The 21328-nt window shown below is 42.0% G+C and overlaps 1 protein-coding gene across 2 annotated transcripts in view; it reads right to left on the bottom strand.

Annotated features, from left to right (window-relative positions):
* The window catches only part of PARM1 (prostate androgen-regulated mucin-like protein 1), a 132965-nt gene that overhangs the window by 37254 nt on the left and 74383 nt on the right, over positions 1-21328 (bottom strand). For both annotated transcript variants that reach the window (XM_032261019.1, XM_032261018.1), the window contains exon 2: positions 17597-18322. In XM_032261019.1, the coding sequence (XP_032116910.1) occupies positions 17597-18322 (726 nt within the window). The remainder of the gene's footprint in view (positions 1-17596; positions 18323-21328) is intronic.

Genomic DNA, 21328 nt, shown 5'->3' with positions numbered 1-21328 from the left:
AGAGCAGCTGGGCAAAGGGGCACTTCTCAGAGTTCGTACCGCCTAATATATGGCCAAATGGTATAAGATAAAATAGTACTTAAATATTTGAACCACTTAATTAACTATTCTGCTACCCACTGGCTCTTCTCAGTAGATGCCAGACATGGGAAGAAGAGTCCTCCAAAAGCAGAAAACCTTTATCCGGGCCTGAGGCTAGGAAATCTTGTGTCCTGAGCTTGCTGTTACCTCCACAGCAGTGGCTGGTTTCAGCTGGTAGCCTCAGCCCTGGGAAGTTCCACACCTGAGGGCATCATAGTTTGAGATGATGAAGGGATTGCTGAGCCCACTTTAGCACAACTTTACAAGGTGACTGAAAAGGCTTTATTTCCTCCTTGTGAAAACAAATGCCATTTCCTCCTGAGTTCTGTTTAAACTAAAGAGGAATTCCTCTCCTCCTCCTCTGACATTTTTCAACATGGGGTAGAGAGAGGAAAAATGAGGAAGGTGTGGCTGGGGGCAGGGAAGGCTCTGCCCTGTGAGGAAGGTGTGGGACACTGACTGGCAGTGCACTGGGAGCAGAGAGATGGGGAAGGTGGCTAGCATTTCATTTCTTCCTTATTGGGATTTGTGAGTTACAGACTGGGTGTGACTTATGTTATAAAGCCCCGGAATGGGCAGAAATTAAGAACTGGAGGAAACTTACCTATATATTTTATAATCCAAGTTACAAGAATTTTCCACTGTGCTAGCACATTCCACTCTACCAACGTGTTCTGGGCTGTTGAAGACCTGTGAGCCAAAGCCTCTGAATTCTGAGCCTCCTGAGGTCTGGAATTTCTCAGGGTTGCATTTTCCACTTTTTTAATGGCCCAGAATCAGAATAATTGGGCTAACAAATAACCATAGCTACCATTTGCAGGTGATTACTTTGGGCTAAGACTGCCCCAAACTGTACAGCTATCATCTTATCTAATTCTCTTTACAAGGTGGACAGGATTATTCCATTTTATAGATGAGGAAATGAAGGCTCAGAGAGATTAAGGTTGTACATGTGGTAAATGATTGAACTAGCATTTGAACCCAGTACTATTTCATCCAGGTTTTACATTTTTAATCATTAACTTTTCTCAGCTTAGCTAGCTCCTACTCTTCTTCATTACCTAACTAAATGTCAACCCTTCTGAGCCATTTTCCCTGACACATCTCAATAAATTACAGTGTTGTGTGTTGTCAGATCTCAGCATCAACTTCTTTGAAGCATTCTGTGTTGTTTATGTGCTTCCCTAGGTCAATTGTATTCATGGCCATCTTGCATCTCTTCCCATTTCTTTGTGCACTCTTAGCTTAAGACACCATCTTTGGCCCACAGTGGGTACTTAACTCATGTACTTAAAGTTGAATAAACACATTTAATACTAACTTAAAAAGATTACCCCACGTTTTTTTTTTACCCTATTCGCTGTGATAAGAAAGTTTCCACACAGCAGACTTACCACCTATTCACCTTGGAATCACCTGCTCTAATTTTTACCTGAGTACCTACTCCTATGACTACATCTACAGTCCCACTTATCCAGCCCCCTGGCCTTCTCACTGTGCACCTGCAAGTCCCCATCAGTAACAAGGTTAGTTGGAGGAGAGTTCATTTAGGAATGTATTAGTCTGTCATACTACTAATAAAGACATACCCAAGACTGGGTAATTTATAAAGAAAAAGAGGTTTAGTGGACTCACAGTTCCACATGGCTGGGGAGGCCTCACAATAATGGTGGAAGGTGAAAGGCACAACTTACGTGGCAGCAGTCAAGAGAGCATGGGCACGGTAACTCCCTGTTATAAAACCATCAGATCTTTACTATCACGAGAACAGCACAGGAAATACTCATCCTTGTGATTCAATTACTTCCCACTGGTTTCCTCCCATGAAGCATGGGGATTATTTTAATTCAAGGTGAGATTTGGGTGGGGACACACAGCCAAATCATATTAAGGAATATATGTCTAGAGTCAGATAACATCCTTGAAGCAGCCCAGAGTAAACTTTTGGTTAGCCCAGTTGGCCACTACTCCATTCCCCTACAACCCTGAGGAAGGAGGCTGCCCGTAGGTTTATTCCTTTCCCTGCTTTGGCTCTGTTCTGTACCCTGGGGCAGTCCTGGAATCACCTGTGGCATCATTTAAGTCTCTCTCTCCCCACACTCACACATCTCCATGGGCCCTCAGGCCACACACATAGGCCCCTTTTCTTTATCACACACTCATTAGGGGTTCTGTTCATGTCTAAGCCTCCTGCCTCTCACTTGACCAAAAGGGTCCTTCTATCTTCCTGGGCTTAGCAATATTCTCAAACATCAGATTTCCTCTAGGCACTCTTCTCATTGAGGGGTTTTCTTTTTATTTCACTTTAAACATGAAATAAACATTTTATTTGCATCCTTGGAAGAAATATTAATACTTGCTGATTGTATCCAAAATGTAAATATTAGGACATGATGGGATGAACCCAAACAATCTCTGAAGAAAGAACTTTGCTGGGCTCTTTAAAGAAGTCGTTGTTGCACTGAGAGAGCTGGGGGTGGAGGAGGTGATGGTGGAAAGTTTCCAGGGGTGAAAAAGAGGTGAGTGTCTCACTGCTCTCCACAGATGACTCCTGAGCTAATTCTCCTTGAAAATTCACCAGTCAGCTTATTTAGAAGGTGCATGAAAATACTTGACCAAGTTCCTGAGTATGTGTGCAGGCCTCTGATCTATTTTGAGAAGAGTCTTTAAAAAACCTCTTGACTGTTTTTCAATATTCTTGCTCTTTTCTTTCCACTTCCTGGTCCAGAGATTAGGTAGGAATCAGAGAAGAGGAGCAGGTGGCCACTTCAGAGTGTGCAGTGGCTCCTTCAGTCAAGGTCACCAAGAGGAAAGGAACATTTTGTCTCAGAGGAATTCTTTCTCTTTAAAAGCATGTGTCTGCGGATGTGCTGGAGGAGGGAAGTGGGCGACTGGCAAGGGCTTGACAGTTAGAACTCTGTGTGTGCTGAATCTCTATTTATTTTGCTAGGCTCTTCATCTTCACAGCAAGAGTATCAGATCATGTCTCCTTCCTCCAAAGAACAACAGTGATAGCAGGAGGAATAAACAACCACAAAAATAATAGCTGGGGAGAGATAGCATGGGGAGAAATGCCAGATATAGGTGATAGGGAGGAAGGCAGCAAATCACACTGCCACGTGTGTACCTATGCAACAATCTTGCATGTTCTTCATATGTGCCCCAAAACCTAAAATGCAATAAAATAAATTTTAAAAAATTAATAGCAACTAACGGTTTCCTGTTTCTTACTCTGTGCCAGGGACTGTTCTATGAACTTAACTTATTTCAGTTCACTTAATCCTCACGAGAACTCCATAAAGTATTCTTATCTCCACTTTACAGATGGGAAAATGGAGTCACAGAAATGCTAAGGACCCAAAGCCACAGCACTGATAAGTAGAAGAACTGGGATACAAGCACAGGTTCCAGAGTCCATGTGTTACCCACTATGCTCTCCTGCCACCCTGGGCTCTAGTACTAAATCCTTGGCTGTTTTTAAATAAAACCTATGGCTCTGGTACATCCTCTGTCTGCTTTCTGTTAGCTGTCCAGGAATCAGGGCCTAACTCAGGCTGTGTGATAGCTTGAGTCCTCTTGTACACACTGGTGAAGGAAGATCGAAGCTCAGTAATTCAAATTAATTGGGAAGGGGGCTAGTTAGAATCAGACAACAGTTAAAGAATAGCAACCTTAGATAGTCAGGTCATTGGTTCTAGTGTGTGTTGTGGTGCAAAATAACTGCTCAGAACACTGCCAAATGCTATTCATTTCAATGTGTTAAATAACTGGGGGGTGGTAGTGGGAGTGGGGTAAAGGCTGTGAGACGAAGGAGAGAAAGGGAAAAAAGAAAACTTAGTTCTTAGATACTTCAACCTAGGCAGATCCTAATCTTACCATTATTGAGAGTCTCTTTGTCTTCTGGCCTTGTCTGCTTGCATTTCACACCCATTCTTTCCATTCTACCCCATGCCAGGGGAAGCACATCTTGTCTCCTCCCTCTTACCCCAAATCTACCTCACAAGCCTCTCCTGAATGAACTCCTTGGGCTTACCTTAAGCCAGGACAATGTGGGATGTAGAGACTTAATAGGCCAGGGCCCTGAGGTTTCACACGGCAGAGACAAGTGTCAGACCCTGGGAACCACAGTGGGGTGTGCAGGATTTGATGGATAGACAGGCAGGGAGGTAAGAGAGGTGAGGAGTCCCAGCCTCTGTATTTCTGCATGTAACTGAGGTGGGTAGGCCTCTAGCATCTGGAGCAGTCTTGGGAAGAGGTGGGAAAGAAGCTGTTCTCTGATGGATGAGCAGGACTTGGACAGACAGCAATGGAGGATCGAGGTGGGAACCATCTTGGAGTAGAGCAGACACCCAACATTTATGGGCTTGAAGGGTTGGCACCGGGCTTGAACATAGAGCACCTTGACTGATGTTCTTATCTATAAAATGGGCCAATTCCTGTCCTTTCACTTCATAGGGCTACTGGGAGGATCAAATGAGATGAAATGCTTTGTAAATCAGCATGAACAAAGGTGACTGTTGAGATCTTTGTAGCAGCCAGTGCCTTCACTTTGCGGGCTAGAAGACTCAAATTGTATCCAAAATGTAAATATTAGGACATGATGGGATGAACCCAAACATCCTGCAGGACTGACCAAGTGACAAAACGAGGACCACAGGCTATATAAGAGGATGTAATGGAAAGAAATAGAGATCATATAGATGGTTGAGTACTCAGGACCAAATCATAAGAACTCTGAAAGCCAGAGATCATGGTGTTTGGGCTTGATAGTTTGGGGCGCAGGGACCATGGAAGTGCTTTGGGAAGAAGGATGCACCTTTCATTGCAAAAACCTCAAGCGCAACCTTCTCTTGGAACTCATCCCCAATGACAGTCACTATCTTGAGTCCTCTTTTTCTAGACATTTGCTCTTTTATTTTGTATGGCACAATTTAGTAAATTTATTTTAGTATAAAACTGATACTGCCATATGTAGCTGTGGGTGGTTATGCATATTATACATACAAGATTTAGATGCATGAAATACACGATAATACCAATAGTTTTATGAGAACATGTTCTGTCTACTCTCTAGACTGAAAGTCTCTTAAAGCCAGGTATGTATACCACATTCTACTTCATTATTTGTCTAGGCCCAAAGTAAGTGATTCACAGAATAACTCCGATTTCTTCTAAAGTATAGCTATTAAAAAAACACTGAACTTTGTTAGTAGTTACGATCCCAAAAGAAAGCATCTTTATAAGGAAAATAGCTTGCATGAAAGTATACTACAGAAGTGTTCTTATTAACACAACCTAAGCTTGTCTTTGCAAAATAAATATTAGTCCTTTTCCCCATTACTCCTCTCTCAAAATCTCTAAATCATTAAGTTACTAGCCATTTGTTTACACAGAGTAGCAGGGGCAAACTTTATCAAAATTAGCCAAGCATTATCATAGCTGGAATGTTTAACCTCATGTTTATATTCTTATTTAAAAAGTACTTAGTGGGCAGAATTGGGATTCGAACTATGGGGCAGGATCCCCACATCTCTATGATTCCACTTCATGGAATCAGAAGACCTAGTTTAGAGACTGGCTTCACTTTTATCTAAAAGGATGTTGCCTACCTAAAGGTTGTAGTTAAAAATGTGTGCTAGAAATATTAATCTTGGTTGAGATAATGAAATACTTGCACAAGCCCAGTGCTTGTTTCCTCTCCCTTCATTTTTCTCGCATGGGGGCACTCAGCTGTACTTTAAAGACCTGGGGAGCACAAGTTTGCAATTAATGCAAACCAGCCACACACATCGGCATAGTTCTTGGTTACCATGGTTTTAAAGTTTCTCCATTTCACTTAGAATTAAAATCTTTTCCCAGATGAATGCAGCCTCTTTTCCACTTGGAATTTGTTTTAACTACTTGTTTAGGTTGTTCAATCTCAGCTTCCTTTTGACACCTGCGATGTGAACTATACTGGTTTTCTAAGAATAATGAAAGATGTTCTTCATTGACTTTTCTCATATCAAAGCAGCATCTTCCATCTTAGAACAACTGATTAACACACAGCAACTCCAGCTCAGTGTTTGGGATCAATCCCCTCATTCAGTTGGCCTAATGGTGCTCCCCAGATCAAAAGGAGTGTGCTGGGAATGAGGAAAATCAGAGGCCAGGCTGAGGAATCTCATCTCCTAAGTCATCTCTGTGAATGATGCTTAGAGGGGTGAATGTGGACTGCAAAAGCAGGCCGCTGTCTTGCTCAGGAGGTGCCAGCATCTCCATGAACAGTGAGAGAGAAGGGCTTTTTTGTTGTTGCTGATGTCGTTACCCTCTCATCTATCTCTTTAGTGTTTCAATGATGAAAATGAGGCATGACCATGGATAAAATAATACTAAAGGGGCTGGGAGCAGTGGCTCATGCCTGTAATCCCAGCACTTTGGGAGGCTGAGGCAGGTGGATCCGCTGAGGTCAGGAGTTTGAGACCAGCCTGGCCAACATGGTGAAACCCTGTCTATACTAAAAATACAGTAATTAGCTGGGCGTGGTGGCAGGTGCCTGTGAGTCCAGCTATTCAGGAGGCTGAGGCAGGAGAATAAATTGAGCTCAGGAGGCGGAGTTTGTAGTCAGCCAAGATCGTGCCATTGCACTCCAGCCTGGGTGACGAGAGCGAAACTCAGTCTCAAAAAAAACAAACAAAAAAACCCCAACAACACAACAACAACAAACAACTAAAGGGAAAAATAAACGAGAAAATTTGGCATATGTCCTTCGCCAAGCAGTGTGCAAGTTTATCTTTTTTTAGTCACAGAATATGGGCAGGGAACAGAGAGTCATAGTTTCACGTTACCTATCCTGACACCTTGGCCAAGGGCAGTGACATCGGTGTAAGCACTATAGTCCCAGGGACTCAGGGATCTCCTAGGAACCACTAGCTAAATTTAGCTTTGCCCCATGTTGTTAATCAGCAAGGCCATGCAGAAACCTGCTTTTGAATACTGTATTTACCAAGTGTTAATTTCTCCCACAAAGTGTTGGAGTTAAAAACATTGGAAAGAAAATTAATTTCCAAACTTGGATGCAAGTCAAGGGAGGAGTACAACTTCTAGGTCTCAATTGTCCATGCTTGGGGACAGATGGAACCCAGGCTAAATCCTGCAGTTCTGCTTTTGTTTCCCCCAACACCCCAAGACTGCTTTTCTCCCAGCTAGAACTCTTCAGTTGTTTTGGACTCTTTAACACTTTGAATTTTCCAAGTTTTCTGAAACTGTTATTGTTTCAAATGTGAACATAGCTATTTTTCTCCTTCACACTTTTTGGATTATGCTTTTCTGTATTATGCTGTAGGCAGGCACTTAAGTAAACTTTTATTACCTAATGTTCACAGTAATAATCCCTTTTGGAATCTTAAAGTGTTTTTACAAACATTTGAATTCTTCAAGTTAAGAAAATCAAAGTCTAGAAGAGTCAAAACTCTTGCTGATTGGTATCCACGCTGAGAATTAAGGACCCAACTGTAATAATAATGGCTAACATTTATGTAGTGCTAACTATGTAAGACACTTTATATGCTTGTCTCATTTAACCCTAATAAGAATCCTGTAAAACAGGTACAGTGCTATAATTACCCTCATCATATAGATGAGGATATGGAACACCTGTGATAAATAAACTTGCTCAATTCTCCCATTTAGCAAATAGCACTGGTGAGATTTGAACCAGGCAGTCTGATGCCAAAGCTTGTGCTGTTACTAACATTCTTGCCTTCCTAAAGCCTGTCTTTGAAATGGCTCCATGATTTCTTCACATGGAAATATGGCCATAAAGTGTTTTCGATGGCCCAGTTCCATCGGCCTACTGAGATTTTATAATTTTAACATAAATTTGCTTTCATCGTTGAGCCTCTGGTCTACCCCTTGAAGGCCATGAGTCTAACAATAAAAGCATTAAACTGTTAAATAAAATATCATCTCTTTTTGGCCAATATTGTTCTCTCCTAGGACCTGAGGGGGAAAATAGCATGCTGAGGGCAATATTAATTTAACATCCATTATATGCTCTCCTAATGTAATATTCCTGACTTGACTCTGAAATGGGATTTTCAGAACCTTTTCTGATAAAGATGATGGGAGGGTGTTGATCCATTCTCATTTCCCTGCCAAATTATTTTGTAACTAAAAAGACATGCTTTTCTGAGTTGGAATATTAGAGTAAAGGTTCAGTTGGAATATGGAATCAAGCATATCCATACCCTGGCATATTAATGATATCCGCTGTGTTTGTAAATTAAATCCCACTTTCTCAGTGAAGTATATGAGAAATAGCAGTTTCATCATATGCGATTGGTGAAAGCATTTTAAACAGAAAAAGAAGATTGCTCCATAAAGACAAAAACTCTCCAAATGTAATAAAAGATGACAATGAGACAATTAAAATATGTGATATAGTTATATTGCTACTACATGGCAACCTAATAGATAGTAAATAGCTGATTTTATTACCTTGACATATATATCTCAAAAGATATTTTGGAAATATTTCAAAACTATATTAAGATTTAGGTAGTAAAAGTGAGCTAAAGGAGAAATATAAGAAGTAGAAACAGTAATTCAGAGTAATTTTTACTCAAAATCTGACAGTTGGAGCCTGTTGGGGGAGTTTACCTGGCTTTGGCAAACTTTGAGATTTAAACTAAGTTTAAAGAATAGGCAAACAACCAGCATATGAAAAAGTGCTCAACACCACTAATCATTAGAGAAATGCAAATCAAAACCACAATGAGATACCATCTCACACCAGTCAGAATGGCTATTATTAAAGAGTTAAAGATAGATGCTGGCAAGGTTGCAGAGAAAAGGGAACGTTTGTACACTGCTGGTGGGAATTCAAATTAGTTTAGCCACCATGGAAAGCAGTTTGGAGATTCCTCAAAGAGCTTGAAACAGAATTACCATTTGACCTAGTAATCTCATTATTGAGTATATACCCAAAGGAATATAAATAGTTCTACCAGGAAAACACCTGCACATGTATATTCATCACAGCACTATTCACAATAGCAAAGACATGGAATCAACCTAAATGCCCCATCAATGGTGGATTAGACAAAGAAAATGTGGTCTACGTACACCATGGCATACTATCCTGCCATGAAAAGAATGAAACGCTGTCCTTTGTGGCAGTGTGGATGGAGCTGGAGGCCATTAGCCTGAGCAAATTAATGCAGGAAAACAAAACAAAACACTGCATGTTCTGACTGAGGAATGGAAGGTAAAACTTGAGTATACATAGACACAAAGAAGGAAACAACAGACACAGGGACCTACTTGAGGTTGAAGGGTGAGGATAAAAAAACTAACTCTAGGGTACTATGCTTATTACCTCAGTAACAAAATAATCTATGACAGACCCGCATGGCACACAATTTACCCGTGTAACAGACCTGCATATGTACCCTCCAAACCTGAAATAAAAGTTGGAAAGAAGAAAAAAAAAATTTTGGCTCAAAAGAAAAAAATGTGAGTTAGAGTTTATAACAACCCATAGCGATGGCTGCCCTGGAGTCCATGAAAAGCCAAAGAAGGGAGTCAGAATGGTGAGAAGAGAGGTGGAGTGGACAGCAGAAAGTCCTTTAGACGTCTACCCTGCTTAAAGGCATCTGAGGGGGTGTCTCTGCAGGCACAGTGAGGATGTTCAATTTTTCTTCATTCTCATTTCAAAGCTCAGGATTAATGAGGCCAATACAATATGCGAATATACTGCCTAAAGTTTGACATTGTCACCAGAAATCATTGATTGATTTATTCATTGCACATTTATTGAACACCTACACTGAGCCAGACACTGTTAGGTGCTGGGGATATATTTGAGAGCCAAAATAGACAAGGACCCGCCCTCAGGTACTTTAAAAGCAGCGAAGGCAATGAACAAAGAGCCACACAGAAAAATTTATAATCACATGCTCTGAAGAAGAGATGCAATTGACTTGTGACATTTTGTGACTGGGAGGCCAACACTGGACAGGGGGCCCCATAAGAGACCTTGTGACCAGGCGATGCTTGAGCTGAGATCTGAGGAATGAGCTGGAATTAACCAGGTGAAGTGATGGGTTGTGAGAACGTCCCAGGTAGCATCTGAGTGAGTTAAAGCCTTAAGTCAAGAGGGAGACACAGGAGCTCATGGAACTCAGAGGCAGCCACTGTGGGTGGTACAAAGAGTGAGGGGAAGGGTGTGGGATGACACTGGGGTGACAAGTGGGGCCCACATAAGGTGCAGGTGTGTGGACTTTACCTTAAAAGCAGTGGAGTGCCCCTAGGGGCTGATATGGTGGTGGTACTAAGGTTATGTGAGACTTGATCAGATTTGTGTTTAATTGTTGCTCTTGCTGCTGTGTGGGCAACAGGGAGTAGGGAGGAGGGGTGCAGGGGAGGAAATGAGGGGCAGTTGGGAGGCTATTGCAGAGGGATTATGGGAACTCTGAGTTAAGAATGAAGAGAAGTGGATGCATTTGAGAGCTACCAAGAGTTCAAAATCAATAGTACTCAGTGACAGAACGGAGCTAGGGAGTGGGAGAGAGAGAATTGAAAAGATGGTGGTGGCACTCACCGTAAAAGGACCAGGCCCGGGCATGTACAATGATCTAATATTTGTAAAGCTGAGCCTAAGGTGCCATGCTCGTTAGGATTATTGCTTTCTCATACATTCTGGGCATTCCAAAAGAATCTGACCAGGAAATGTTTACCATTCTTTAACTAGGTCTTCTCACACCTGTGGTTTATTTTTTAATTAAATAATTGTTTTCCCCTTTAACCTGTTTTTAATATGTCATTTAAAGATGATGGTCATTAACTTACTACAATATACATTTTTTTCACTTCTGAAATTTCCTAGGTGTACTTTTAAAATTATTGTTTCATCTTTTCTACAAGTTAATTCTTTTTTCAAATATAAGGTTTATGGGTGTCTCACAGAGCTGAAAATCCCTTGCAGGTATGGACATAGAGATGCCTAGATTTCTGTGCCTCCTTGGTGCCCTTTATTTAAAGGTATTTACTGGCATAGTTCATATTGAATAAATACTGGGGTTAGGATCAGCAATTTAAAGTTAAATGGACTTTACCCATTTTCACGGTTGTGTGAGCTTCTCTTTATAATGAAAAGAATAGGATAGTGTAAGACCAGCAGACATGTGGATTCTACAGACAAAAGAGAATATCCACTTTGCAACAAGCATACTGACTATAATTTTAAAGTTTGCATGTGCAAGAACTGATGATGTTTTGAATATCACTTGTTTTGCGATGTTAGTTAATCCCTCAAGCATGTACTGAGCACCAAATTGTTCACAGCACCATTCAATTTTGTTCAGGGAGTCAAAAACACACTGTAGTCATAGTTTTCATCCTTGAAGAGCTCTGATTTAATAAAACAAAATAACCCAAATTTAACACATCACATCTTTCTCTCTTCCTTTAAAAGCCAAACAAAAGCTAAAAAATAAAAATCAATCAAAACTCTTCTTCTGCAGAGCCAATTTCAGATGGCTGCTAAGACCATCTGCTTCTCCTCCCACTGGACAGCTCCACCCCTGGGACCCAGTTGGCAACATCTGGCAACTAGCCCATCTAGCTCATTTCTATGGTAACGCTGAAGCGTATCAGTTCTCCCCTGACGCTGTGTTTCTACTAATTCAGGTAAGATGGGGATAGTGAAAGGAACATTTGGTTTAGGGTCAGTCAGGAGAACTGGATTTGAATCCTGGTCTGGTCACTCAAGTGACAACTTGAGTCAGTCACTCAGTCTCTCTGGACTTGTTTTGTCACCTGTAAAACAGATACTGCTGAGCTCACATCACTGGAACATTCTGAGGATCAGATGAGGGCCACCTGTGTCAGTCGCTAGCCCAATTCTTGGAACATACATATTCTCAGTATGCCTCATACAAACATGAACCTCACGTCTTCTGTAAAGGATAATTGTAATAAACAATTTTCATAGTATGAAAAGCCAAAGGAACCTGAGCAACTGCTTCTCTTATATTCAGTTTACAACAAAGAGCCTTTTAAGTTGGAATAGTTAAGTGACACGCCTACTATCAGTGCATGACAATGACAAACCAGAAAACAGTTATAAACTGGCATACACTGTTCCAATTCTGAACTCCCTGCAACTTGCCATACATATTCCCACCAGTCAAATACTTTTAAAATATAATTCTCAATATGTTCTGCCCCTGATCAAAAACCTTTGGTGCCTATAAATGGTCTGGAAAGTATAGCCAATTGTCTTAGGCTGCTCACTAGGGTTCTCTAATGCTTGTCCTGAAGTCTTCCTTCCTACCTCTGCAATGTCTCCCTCCATGTAGACTGGGATCCACACTACGTTACTAACTATGCCATGCGCCATGTGCACGCTACATTGTAATGTCCATGACTGAAGTGACTGTATTACGTATGGCTATATCCCTACTATTTAGTCAGATTCCTGGCTCATAGTAGAAGCTCAATAAATATTTGTTGAAGATGGTAGGCATTCTTCAATATGATAAATATAATAACAATGATAACACCAGCAGAATAGTAATAACAGCAAATAATAGTAAAGTAGCAACTATAGCTATTGATTGAGATATTGGTCAATAGCCGTATGCTGTAAATTTATTATCTTATCTGAAACTTCCAATAACCCCATCATGTGAATACCACCCCATCCCATTTTACTGATAAGGTCAGGGTTCAGGGAGATCTCATAACTTCTCTAATATTGGTTGATTGGCTCTTTTATTCATGTATTCAACAAATGTTACTGAAGGTCTGCCATGTGTTGGGCTCTGTTCTAGGGGTTGGGGGCATAGCCCACATCTTCCTCTTGGCAAACAAGGTCCTCGCTTTCATGGTGGCATGAAAACAGATACTGACTCTGTCTAGTAGCAGAAAACAGACACTAACTTATCACATAAATCAGATGATGTCAGAAAATGGTTAAGCGATAAAATGAAAAATAAAGTAGGGAAAGGGATCAGTAGTGATGGGGGTTACTATTTCAGATGGAGGAGTGGGTAAAGGCTTTGCTGAGGAGGTGACAGTTAAACAGAATCCTGACTGATGAAAAGGAGGGAGGCATTAAAGATGTGGAGGGAGAATGTTTTAGGCAGGGGGGATGGTAAGTGTAAAAGCCCTGAGACAGGAGTGTTTTTTGGTATGTTCAAGAAGCAGTAAGAGCTCCAGTGTGTCTGAGGGTGACAGTGGAAAAGGTGAGGGCAAAGGCCCTGCGGTTCAGATCCTGCTGAGCTTTGTAGGCGTGGTAGAGACTTTGGCTTTTACTCTGATTCAGAGCAGGGAGTGACTGGAATGTGAGCGTGATTGAACAGCAGAGTCTGTTCCAAGTTTTGAAAAGATCTGCCTGACAAGGCTGTGGTGAGTAGTGAGATCAGTGGCCGAAATATTAAAGTGACACATGTGAAAGATGACAGAGGGGCGAGAGGTGATCAGCCCAGATCTCATGGACTATAGAGTAAGTGAGAAAGAAAGGAGTCTAGGATTGCTTCAAGGGCTTTGGCCTAAAGAATTGAAAGAAGACAGGAAATGATCAAGGAGCACAGGCTGAGAGTTGAGGAAATCAGTAATTCACCTTAGTCCTATTAAGTGTGAGATGCCTGTGAGCCACCCAGTGGAGATGACGAGTTGGCTGACAGCTGGCCATACATGTCTATAGTTCAGTGAAGCAAAACAGGAGGAGAATGTTACATCTCCATGTTATCAGCATATGGATGATGCTGAAAGTCATGAGGTGTCCACTCAGGAGTGAGAGTAGAGAGATCAGGGAGAAGAGAGGGCAGATAATGCCTGGGGCACTTGACCTGGATAGTGAAGGAAAATGAAGAAGTGAAGCGAGGCAGCAGAGACAGAAGGTAGTGAAGAAGCACATCCTGCATGTCGAGCAGAGACAGTGCTTTAATGATGAGGGCAGTGATCATCTGAGTCAGAGGCTGCTGGCAGGTCAGGTCAAACCAGGTCTAAGCACCAGAGCATACAAAAGCAGGGAGGCAGAAGGGAGGAAGGGCTGAAAAACTACCAGTCGGGTACTGTGCTCACTACCTGGGTGATGGGATCAATTGCACCCCAAACCTCAGCGTTACACAACATTCCCACGTAACAAACCTGCACATGTACCCACTGATCTAAAATAAAAGTTGAAATGATAAAGAGAAAAAAAGGTCTAAGAGTTTACCATTAGACATGGCACTGTGGAGGGCACTGGATTATTCAAGAGCAGTTTAAGTGCTTACAGTTTCTGGGTAGATTCTGAATGCAAGTGTGTCCAGCATTAATTATTGTGCTCTTGGTTTCTTGCCTTTGTAAATGAGCACCTGGAACTCTCTTTGCCCAAATCCCCTTCATCTCTCTTTTGGCCCAAATTTCCTTTATTTCCTGCAACTCAGCTCCCTGCTCTCTTTATCATGGAGCCCTTCCTTAACGTCTCTAGTCAAATTTAACTCCCATAATGTTCACCTTGTTTCAGAATTATTCATTGGTGACTATGTTTAGATATTTGTTGAGTGGATGAATCCTTGGATTAATAGAAACATGCTACGTGAACCCACATAGAATAAGACAAAATACTATGCAAAATGTGATGTTATTACTGCCACTACTAAAGGCAGCATAAAGAATATCTAAACAAGAGCATCTCAAAATAGTAACCTGAAGCGCAAACCCACAGAATGCTGCTAGGTCTGCTAGCTAATAAAGGATCAGTGCAGCAGTTCAGAGTGGTGAGAGAGGACTTGACTGTGGCTTAGGGATCTGGGCCCTGGGTGCAGGGCCCAATGCTGTCACTGAGCCGTGCGACCTTGGGTTAGGCACTTCAAACTTCTGGAACACAGTTTCTTCACCTTTGAAGTGAGCAGTTTCTATCACATTGTCCCAAAGATCCTTCTGCTTATCAGGGTCCATTCTCATATTAGAAACTAAGTACTGACGTTAAGAGTTACCTGTCCTGTGTCCTTTGTCTCTACTTGAAATATAAAGTCTCAAAGGATAGGTCTCATACTTGTTTGCAGGAAGAAGAGGGTCTTCTAAATATTTTTTGATTTAGTAGATCATAAGGATAAATACTCTTTGCTCTGTGAAGTGTGCACTGGTCAGTGATGTCCCTCTAACCTGCCACATCTCTCTTCTCTAGTCATTTAAGCATTCTGTTACTTTATCCCAGTCTGAGTGTCTCTCTTTTTCTTGTTGAGCTCCTCAATGATATACCGGATCTTTGAAGTAAAAATGTGCAATTCTTTGGGACTTCTTCCCTTACTTCCCTTATTTATTCCGAGTTTCTGCTGTGTGCAATATTCCCATGAACTTCAAGGTTTATGAGCCAACTGCCATCAATTTGGAGCCTCTTGACCCTGCTGGGCTAGAGTTGAGGAAATCAAGACATAGAGACTAAAAAACAAGCCAAGATGTTAGAACAGAACTGTCTTACATAATCCAACCCATAAAACTAGGGTACTTGTAGGAAGAAGATGTGTCACTTTAGAGATTCATGCATGGTAAGCTCAGATTTTGTCCTCAGGAAAATCAAGCTGCTATGTCTAAGGTATCCTGAAGGGGAGAAAAAGTGAAGAGAGGGAAGCCAGTTAAAAACTGAAAAAGTTGTACACACAGGTGGTGGTGAGGGCCTGAACTAGGAAAGAAAAAAGGTGGGGTCACTGTATTTTGATGGTCCCTTTGTTAAAGGTGGTTCTTAAGGTATCACATGTCTTAAGTCAACTCCCACTCTGCTCCAGGTACCAATGCCAGACGTGTTATCTTCATGCTGGGAACCTAGGGTGTAGGGGTTGGGATAGAGACAGACTGAAGATACACATCCAAGCTCAGTGTTGAAGTGCTGGCCTGGAGGTGTAGACAGGAAGCTAATGGGATGACGGGCTGCAGAGAGGAGTCAACAGACTTCCTTCCTTCACCTTGCAGATCCTTCTCCACCCTTCTCCCTGTGGCTTTCTGACCAGCCCTCCAAGAGGCCAACATGCATGGAACATACCAGCGGGTCCCCTTGTTCTTGGTTTCTGGCTGTATATCAGAGGAACAGTGAGAGGGAGGGTAGAGTAGTCATTCCTTTCACTCTAGGGAGGTTAACCTTGAGATGGTTTTGTCCCTCAGCCAAGAGTCACTGCTCCTGTTGATGTGGTGAACTCTGCTGGGCCTCTCCTTTGGGGTTCTGGTTACTACTCCCTCCTTTCCTCCTAGGCCCGACCTGTAACAGCTCTGTTATCATGATCCCCTGTGGTTCTCCCATTCCCCAGCCAGACCTTTGTCATTTGTTCCTTTATTCCAGTCTAAGTGTCTCTCTTTTTCTTGTTGAGCTCCTAAATGATATATTGGACCTTTGAAATAAAAATGTGCAATTCTTTGGGACTTCTTCCCTTATTAAATTGTGAGCTCTTCCATGAGGAATCACATCTTCATTAATCTTAGTTCTATCTCTTCCCACCTCTGCTGTCAAACACAGTTTCCATTCATGGTGGATGTATATCAATTGTTTGTTAAAAGACATGATTCTCTCCTTGGTGATGGCCATACCTTTGACCCCAACTGGCCATGCAGGGTTCTGTCTGGAAATGACCTTCTTAGTCCAAATCTCTCACAGGACCACTCAGGCAAGGGGCTGCAGCTCCATTTTCCCCTCTGACTTCTGGCTGTTCTCATCTCACTCTTTCTCAGCTAAGTGGCCAAATGCTCCCATGAAAGCCTCTTCCTGCGCAATACCCTAAAACTGTACTGTCTTCACATCAATGTCAGATGCAGGTGACCTCAGAAAGAACCCTCAATTTCTCTCCACCACAATTTTCAAGATTACAAAACCAAGATAAAAATAACACTAATTTCATAGAATTACTGGGAAAATAACAAATGTGACGTCTTATAAAATTTATTGTTTTTCCCTTGAAATACATCAGTGACTACAAAAAATTATCAAGTTTTCTCTACTCCTACTCTACTTTGACTGGTTTCCAAAAAGGAAACACTACTTTAAAACATGAGCAGAATAATAATAACAACTGACATTTTCTGGGCATTTACTCCCTGCCAGGAACTGTTGTAAGTGCTTTATGTCATTTCAGTTAATCTCCACAAGAACTGTATGCGGTAGAACCTGTTTTATCCCGTTTTACAGATGCGGAAAAATAAAGGCACAGAGAGGTGAAGTAACTTGTCCAAGGTCAGGAGCCAGAACTGAAACCTAGGAGGCTTGACCAAAGCCATGCTGTTAATGCCTTTGTTATCTGGTCTCATGTGATTACATTCCCTGTAGCATCATTATGACTTGTGAAAACAAATCATAAAAGTACAATTGGTCACGGTGACTTGTGGAAATTAAGTGACTAAAAATAGTTTCCACTCTTGTGGAAATTCTTGTGAATTATAATTAAACTTAGGTGTTACACTCCAAAATTCGAACTTATTTCATTGTGTTTGGTTCACTGAACTGCATTCTTAACATGTGCATAAAGTAAGGAAAACTAGTGACTGGATAGAGTCTCACCTGAACTTAATGCATGTTCTACTTCCTGCATGATCACCCTGGGAAAGGTGGTGGTGGTCTCCGCGTCTATGAGCTCACACATCACGTGGCCCGATACAGTTGTTGGGGGTGTTTTCTCCTGGGGCACTGGCTCAGGCGTGGCATGTGAAGTGGGTGTGTGGTCAGAGTTGGACTCCTCTGTCGTGGACTCTGGTGCAGTTGGAGCTCCGGTGGGCTGGGTGCTGGTCACAGTGGAGCTGTGGTTGGTAGTGACGGAGGCAGAAAAAACCTCAGGTGGTGAGGTTGATGGTGATGAGGGTGGTGATGAGGCTGGAGCTTGAGGGGAGATGAATGTGGGAAGCTCAGCAGGGGACTGAGACCCTGTAGCTACCACGCCTGCTTCAGGAGTGCCGGAGCTATGTTCCTCCGGTGTGGGTGTTAAGTGGGCTTCACTGCTTGCTGATGAGAACCCAGGAGGTGAAGGGTCTGTGTTTGTGCCTTCCCAATTCGAACCTGGGCTGGTGATCTCTTCTCTGGACTCTATGGAAATGTTCTTAGGAAGCAGAGATGTCAGGGCTGATGCTGTAACTGGGAACTCCGAGTTGCTGTGAGTGCTGATGGTTGGGGAGGCAGTGTCCGCATCAGTGTTTTCTGGAGAGCTAGTCCAGATGGTGGTCGGCGGCGTAATTTTTGCCGGAAGAGAAACAGGCAAGAGAGCTGATGTGGGCAGACTCTGTACCCTCCATCCTGTGGAAGAGCCAGTACAAAAGTGGTTAATATGTGAAAACACAGTAATATGTGAAATAAAGGCAAGGCTCTTATCCCACACCTATTTTACAGCATTTTCACAGGTATTTCTCATTTTGCATTGTGCCCTCCCCAGTTGTGAAGGCAACTTTTAACAGATTTTCTTCCTACCAATTGCTCTGCAAATCTCTGTAGAAACCTGCCCGAAACTCAGTAAGAGCAATTAGTAGGTCAGTTCAAGACTAGCCAATGTATGGTATGAACTAATCTTGTCCCTAACTTGGTTAAAATCATGTCCTCAGAGAGTGAGACCCTCTGGGGGAACTGATTTATGTGAATTTGTCCGGACTGCCAAGCAGCTCCTGTAGGAACACTGGGCTTGTGGACACTGGAAGTCGGGAAGGAGTGGTTGATGGTAAGTATGGTCACTGGCAGGAGGGGCTTCAGTCTCGTTCCATCCCACAGCTGAGGAGCTCACTGATTGGATGTTCCCTGTCTTGAGGGCTATCCATTTGCACTTATGCACAGGGATATAAGGGTTATGGGCCTGCTGGCAGGGACAAATAAATATGTGAACACATTTCCTGTGAAGGAAGAAAAAGGGAGAGAAAACTAGAAAGAGAAATCTGAGGTTTGGAAATATTTTCTGAGACTCGAACCCAATTGTCTGAAATTCTAGCCTTGGGTCCTTACCATCATATCATTTGCCAAACGCACTCCTTCAGATGCTGTAAAATTTAGAGCTAGTTTCCATTCTTCCTTTCTTCCTCCCTGTATTTACGCACTACCATGGGGACATTTGGTTTCATTCACTGACTCATTCAATGATTATTTAATAAAGGGCTTTTACGTGCCAGTACTCTCCTGGACATGGGGTTGATGGTTTCACTTTTTAGGTAAGACATCTCTTGATTGCCACCTCATATCCCCTTGTCATTCACTGACTAGTATTTCCCCTAGTCATTTGCATCTTAGTAGATGGGAGCTCCATTCACTAAGTTGCTCAGTTAAAAATCAATATGTCACCCTTCATGCATTTCTTTCCTTCACATCCCACATCAAATCCATCAGTGAGTCAGGGTGAGTTTACCTTGCAAATATAATCCTCATTCAACCACTTTTCACTCTCTCTCTATTATCTCAACATCCCCTGAGCCATCATAGTCACTAGCCTAGATGACGGCTGATTAGTTTGGATGAGCCCTCCAAGTCTCAGGTTGAGATGTAAACTGCAGTGTTGGAGGTGGGGCCTGGTGGGCGCTGTTGTGGTCATGGGGCTGATCCCTCATGGTTTGGTGCTATCATCATGGTAGTGAGTGAGTTCTCTCAGGATCTGGCTGTTTGAAAGCATGTGACACCTCCTGCCTACACTTTGTCTTGCCCCCACTCTCACCATGAAATGCCCCTGCTCCCACTTCCCCTTCCGCCATGAGTAAAGCTCCCTGAGGGCATCATCAGAAGCTATGTAGATGTTGGTGCTATGCTTGTACAGCCTGCAGAACGATAAGCCAATTAAACCTGTTTTCATTATAAATTACCCTGCCTTAGGTATTCCTTTATAGCAATGTGAGGGATTGCCTGACACATCTGCAGTAGTCTCTTAATTGGTCTTTTGGCTCCCAGGTTTCCTCCCTTTTAGTCTGCTTTCCACTTAGCAGCCAGCATGATCTTTTATAAAAGCAAATCAGCTCTGTCCTTTTGCTGATCAAAACCCTTCAAAGGTGCTCTGTTGTACTTAGAACAAAATCCAGAATTGCTTCTCTGTTGTCTCATGTTCTCGTCATTACTTTGGTCTCTAATCAAATGTCACCTCTTATCAAAGGAGTCTTCTCAGACAAGTCTAACTAAATCTCTTCTACTCTAGCCCCTTGTCCATTTTTTTTAAAAAAATATTTTTTGAATATTTTATTATGGTAAAGTATGCATAACACTTTACTATTACAACTACTTTTAAGTGTACAGTTCAGTGGCAGTAAGTATATACACATTGTTGTGCAACCATCATTACCTATCTCCAGAACTTTTTCATTTTCCCAAACTCAAACTCTGTGCCTATTAAACAACTCCCATTTCCCCATGGGGATAGTGAAAAAACAGCCAACCATTCTATACTCTACTGTCTCTATGAATTGGACTGCTCTAAGTACCTCACATAAGTTGAATCATACAATATTTGTCCTTTTATAATTGGCTTATTTCTCTTGGAATAATGACTTCAAGTTTCATCCATGTGATAGCATCTGGCAGAATTTACTTCCTTTTTAGGGCTGGATAATATTCCACTGTATGTATGTATCACATTTTGTTTATCTATTCATCCATTGATAGATACTTGGGCTGTTTCCATCTTTGGGTTACTGTGAAAACTGCTGCCATGAACTTGGGTGCACAAATACATGCTTGAGTCCTTGCTGTCAGTTCTTTTCAGCATATTACCAGAAGTGGAATTACTGAATCATATGGTAATTTTTTGCTTAATTTTTTGAGGAAATGCCATACTCTTTGTTCATTTTTGTTTTTCACAATACCAGAGTGTTTTCCTGAAATTACATATTTAGTTATTCACTTACTTATTGTCTCTCTCTTCTACCAAGAAGCTCAATGAGGGCACAGTGACCTGGTCTTACTCATTGCTGTTTCCCCTGAGCCTAGGACAGCATTAGGTCATAGTAAGTGCTTAATATGGACTTGTGGGAGAAGTGAAGGTAGAGTGGAAAAATGAATTAACCCAAGAACCTTATTCAAGAACACTCCAACATCCCTCCACTCTTTTCCACATGTCACTTTGGTTATGGCCACATCTATCACGGCTTCCTCAGGGAGGGCTACCTACCTGGTATTATTTGAGGGCAAGATTCTTGCTTAAACATCAGATTCACTCATTTTCATTCCAACATGACATATGCCTATGACTTAAGTCTAGGTAAGTCTTCAACTATTTAACTCTATGTACCCTAAGGATATTTCCTTGACAGCGTCAAATAGGTAAAAGCCAACCGTAATCAA

The sequence above is a fragment of the Sapajus apella genome, unplaced genomic scaffold, assembly GCF_009761245.1.
Source record: "Sapajus apella isolate SASKATOON/1434 unplaced genomic scaffold, GSC_monkey_1.0 scaffold121, whole genome shotgun sequence".
NCBI classification, from domain to species: Eukaryota; Metazoa; Chordata; class Mammalia; order Primates; family Cebidae; genus Sapajus; species Sapajus apella.
The sequence above is the reverse complement of the archived record's forward strand: the minus strand, read 5'-3'. Positions and strand labels throughout refer to the sequence as shown.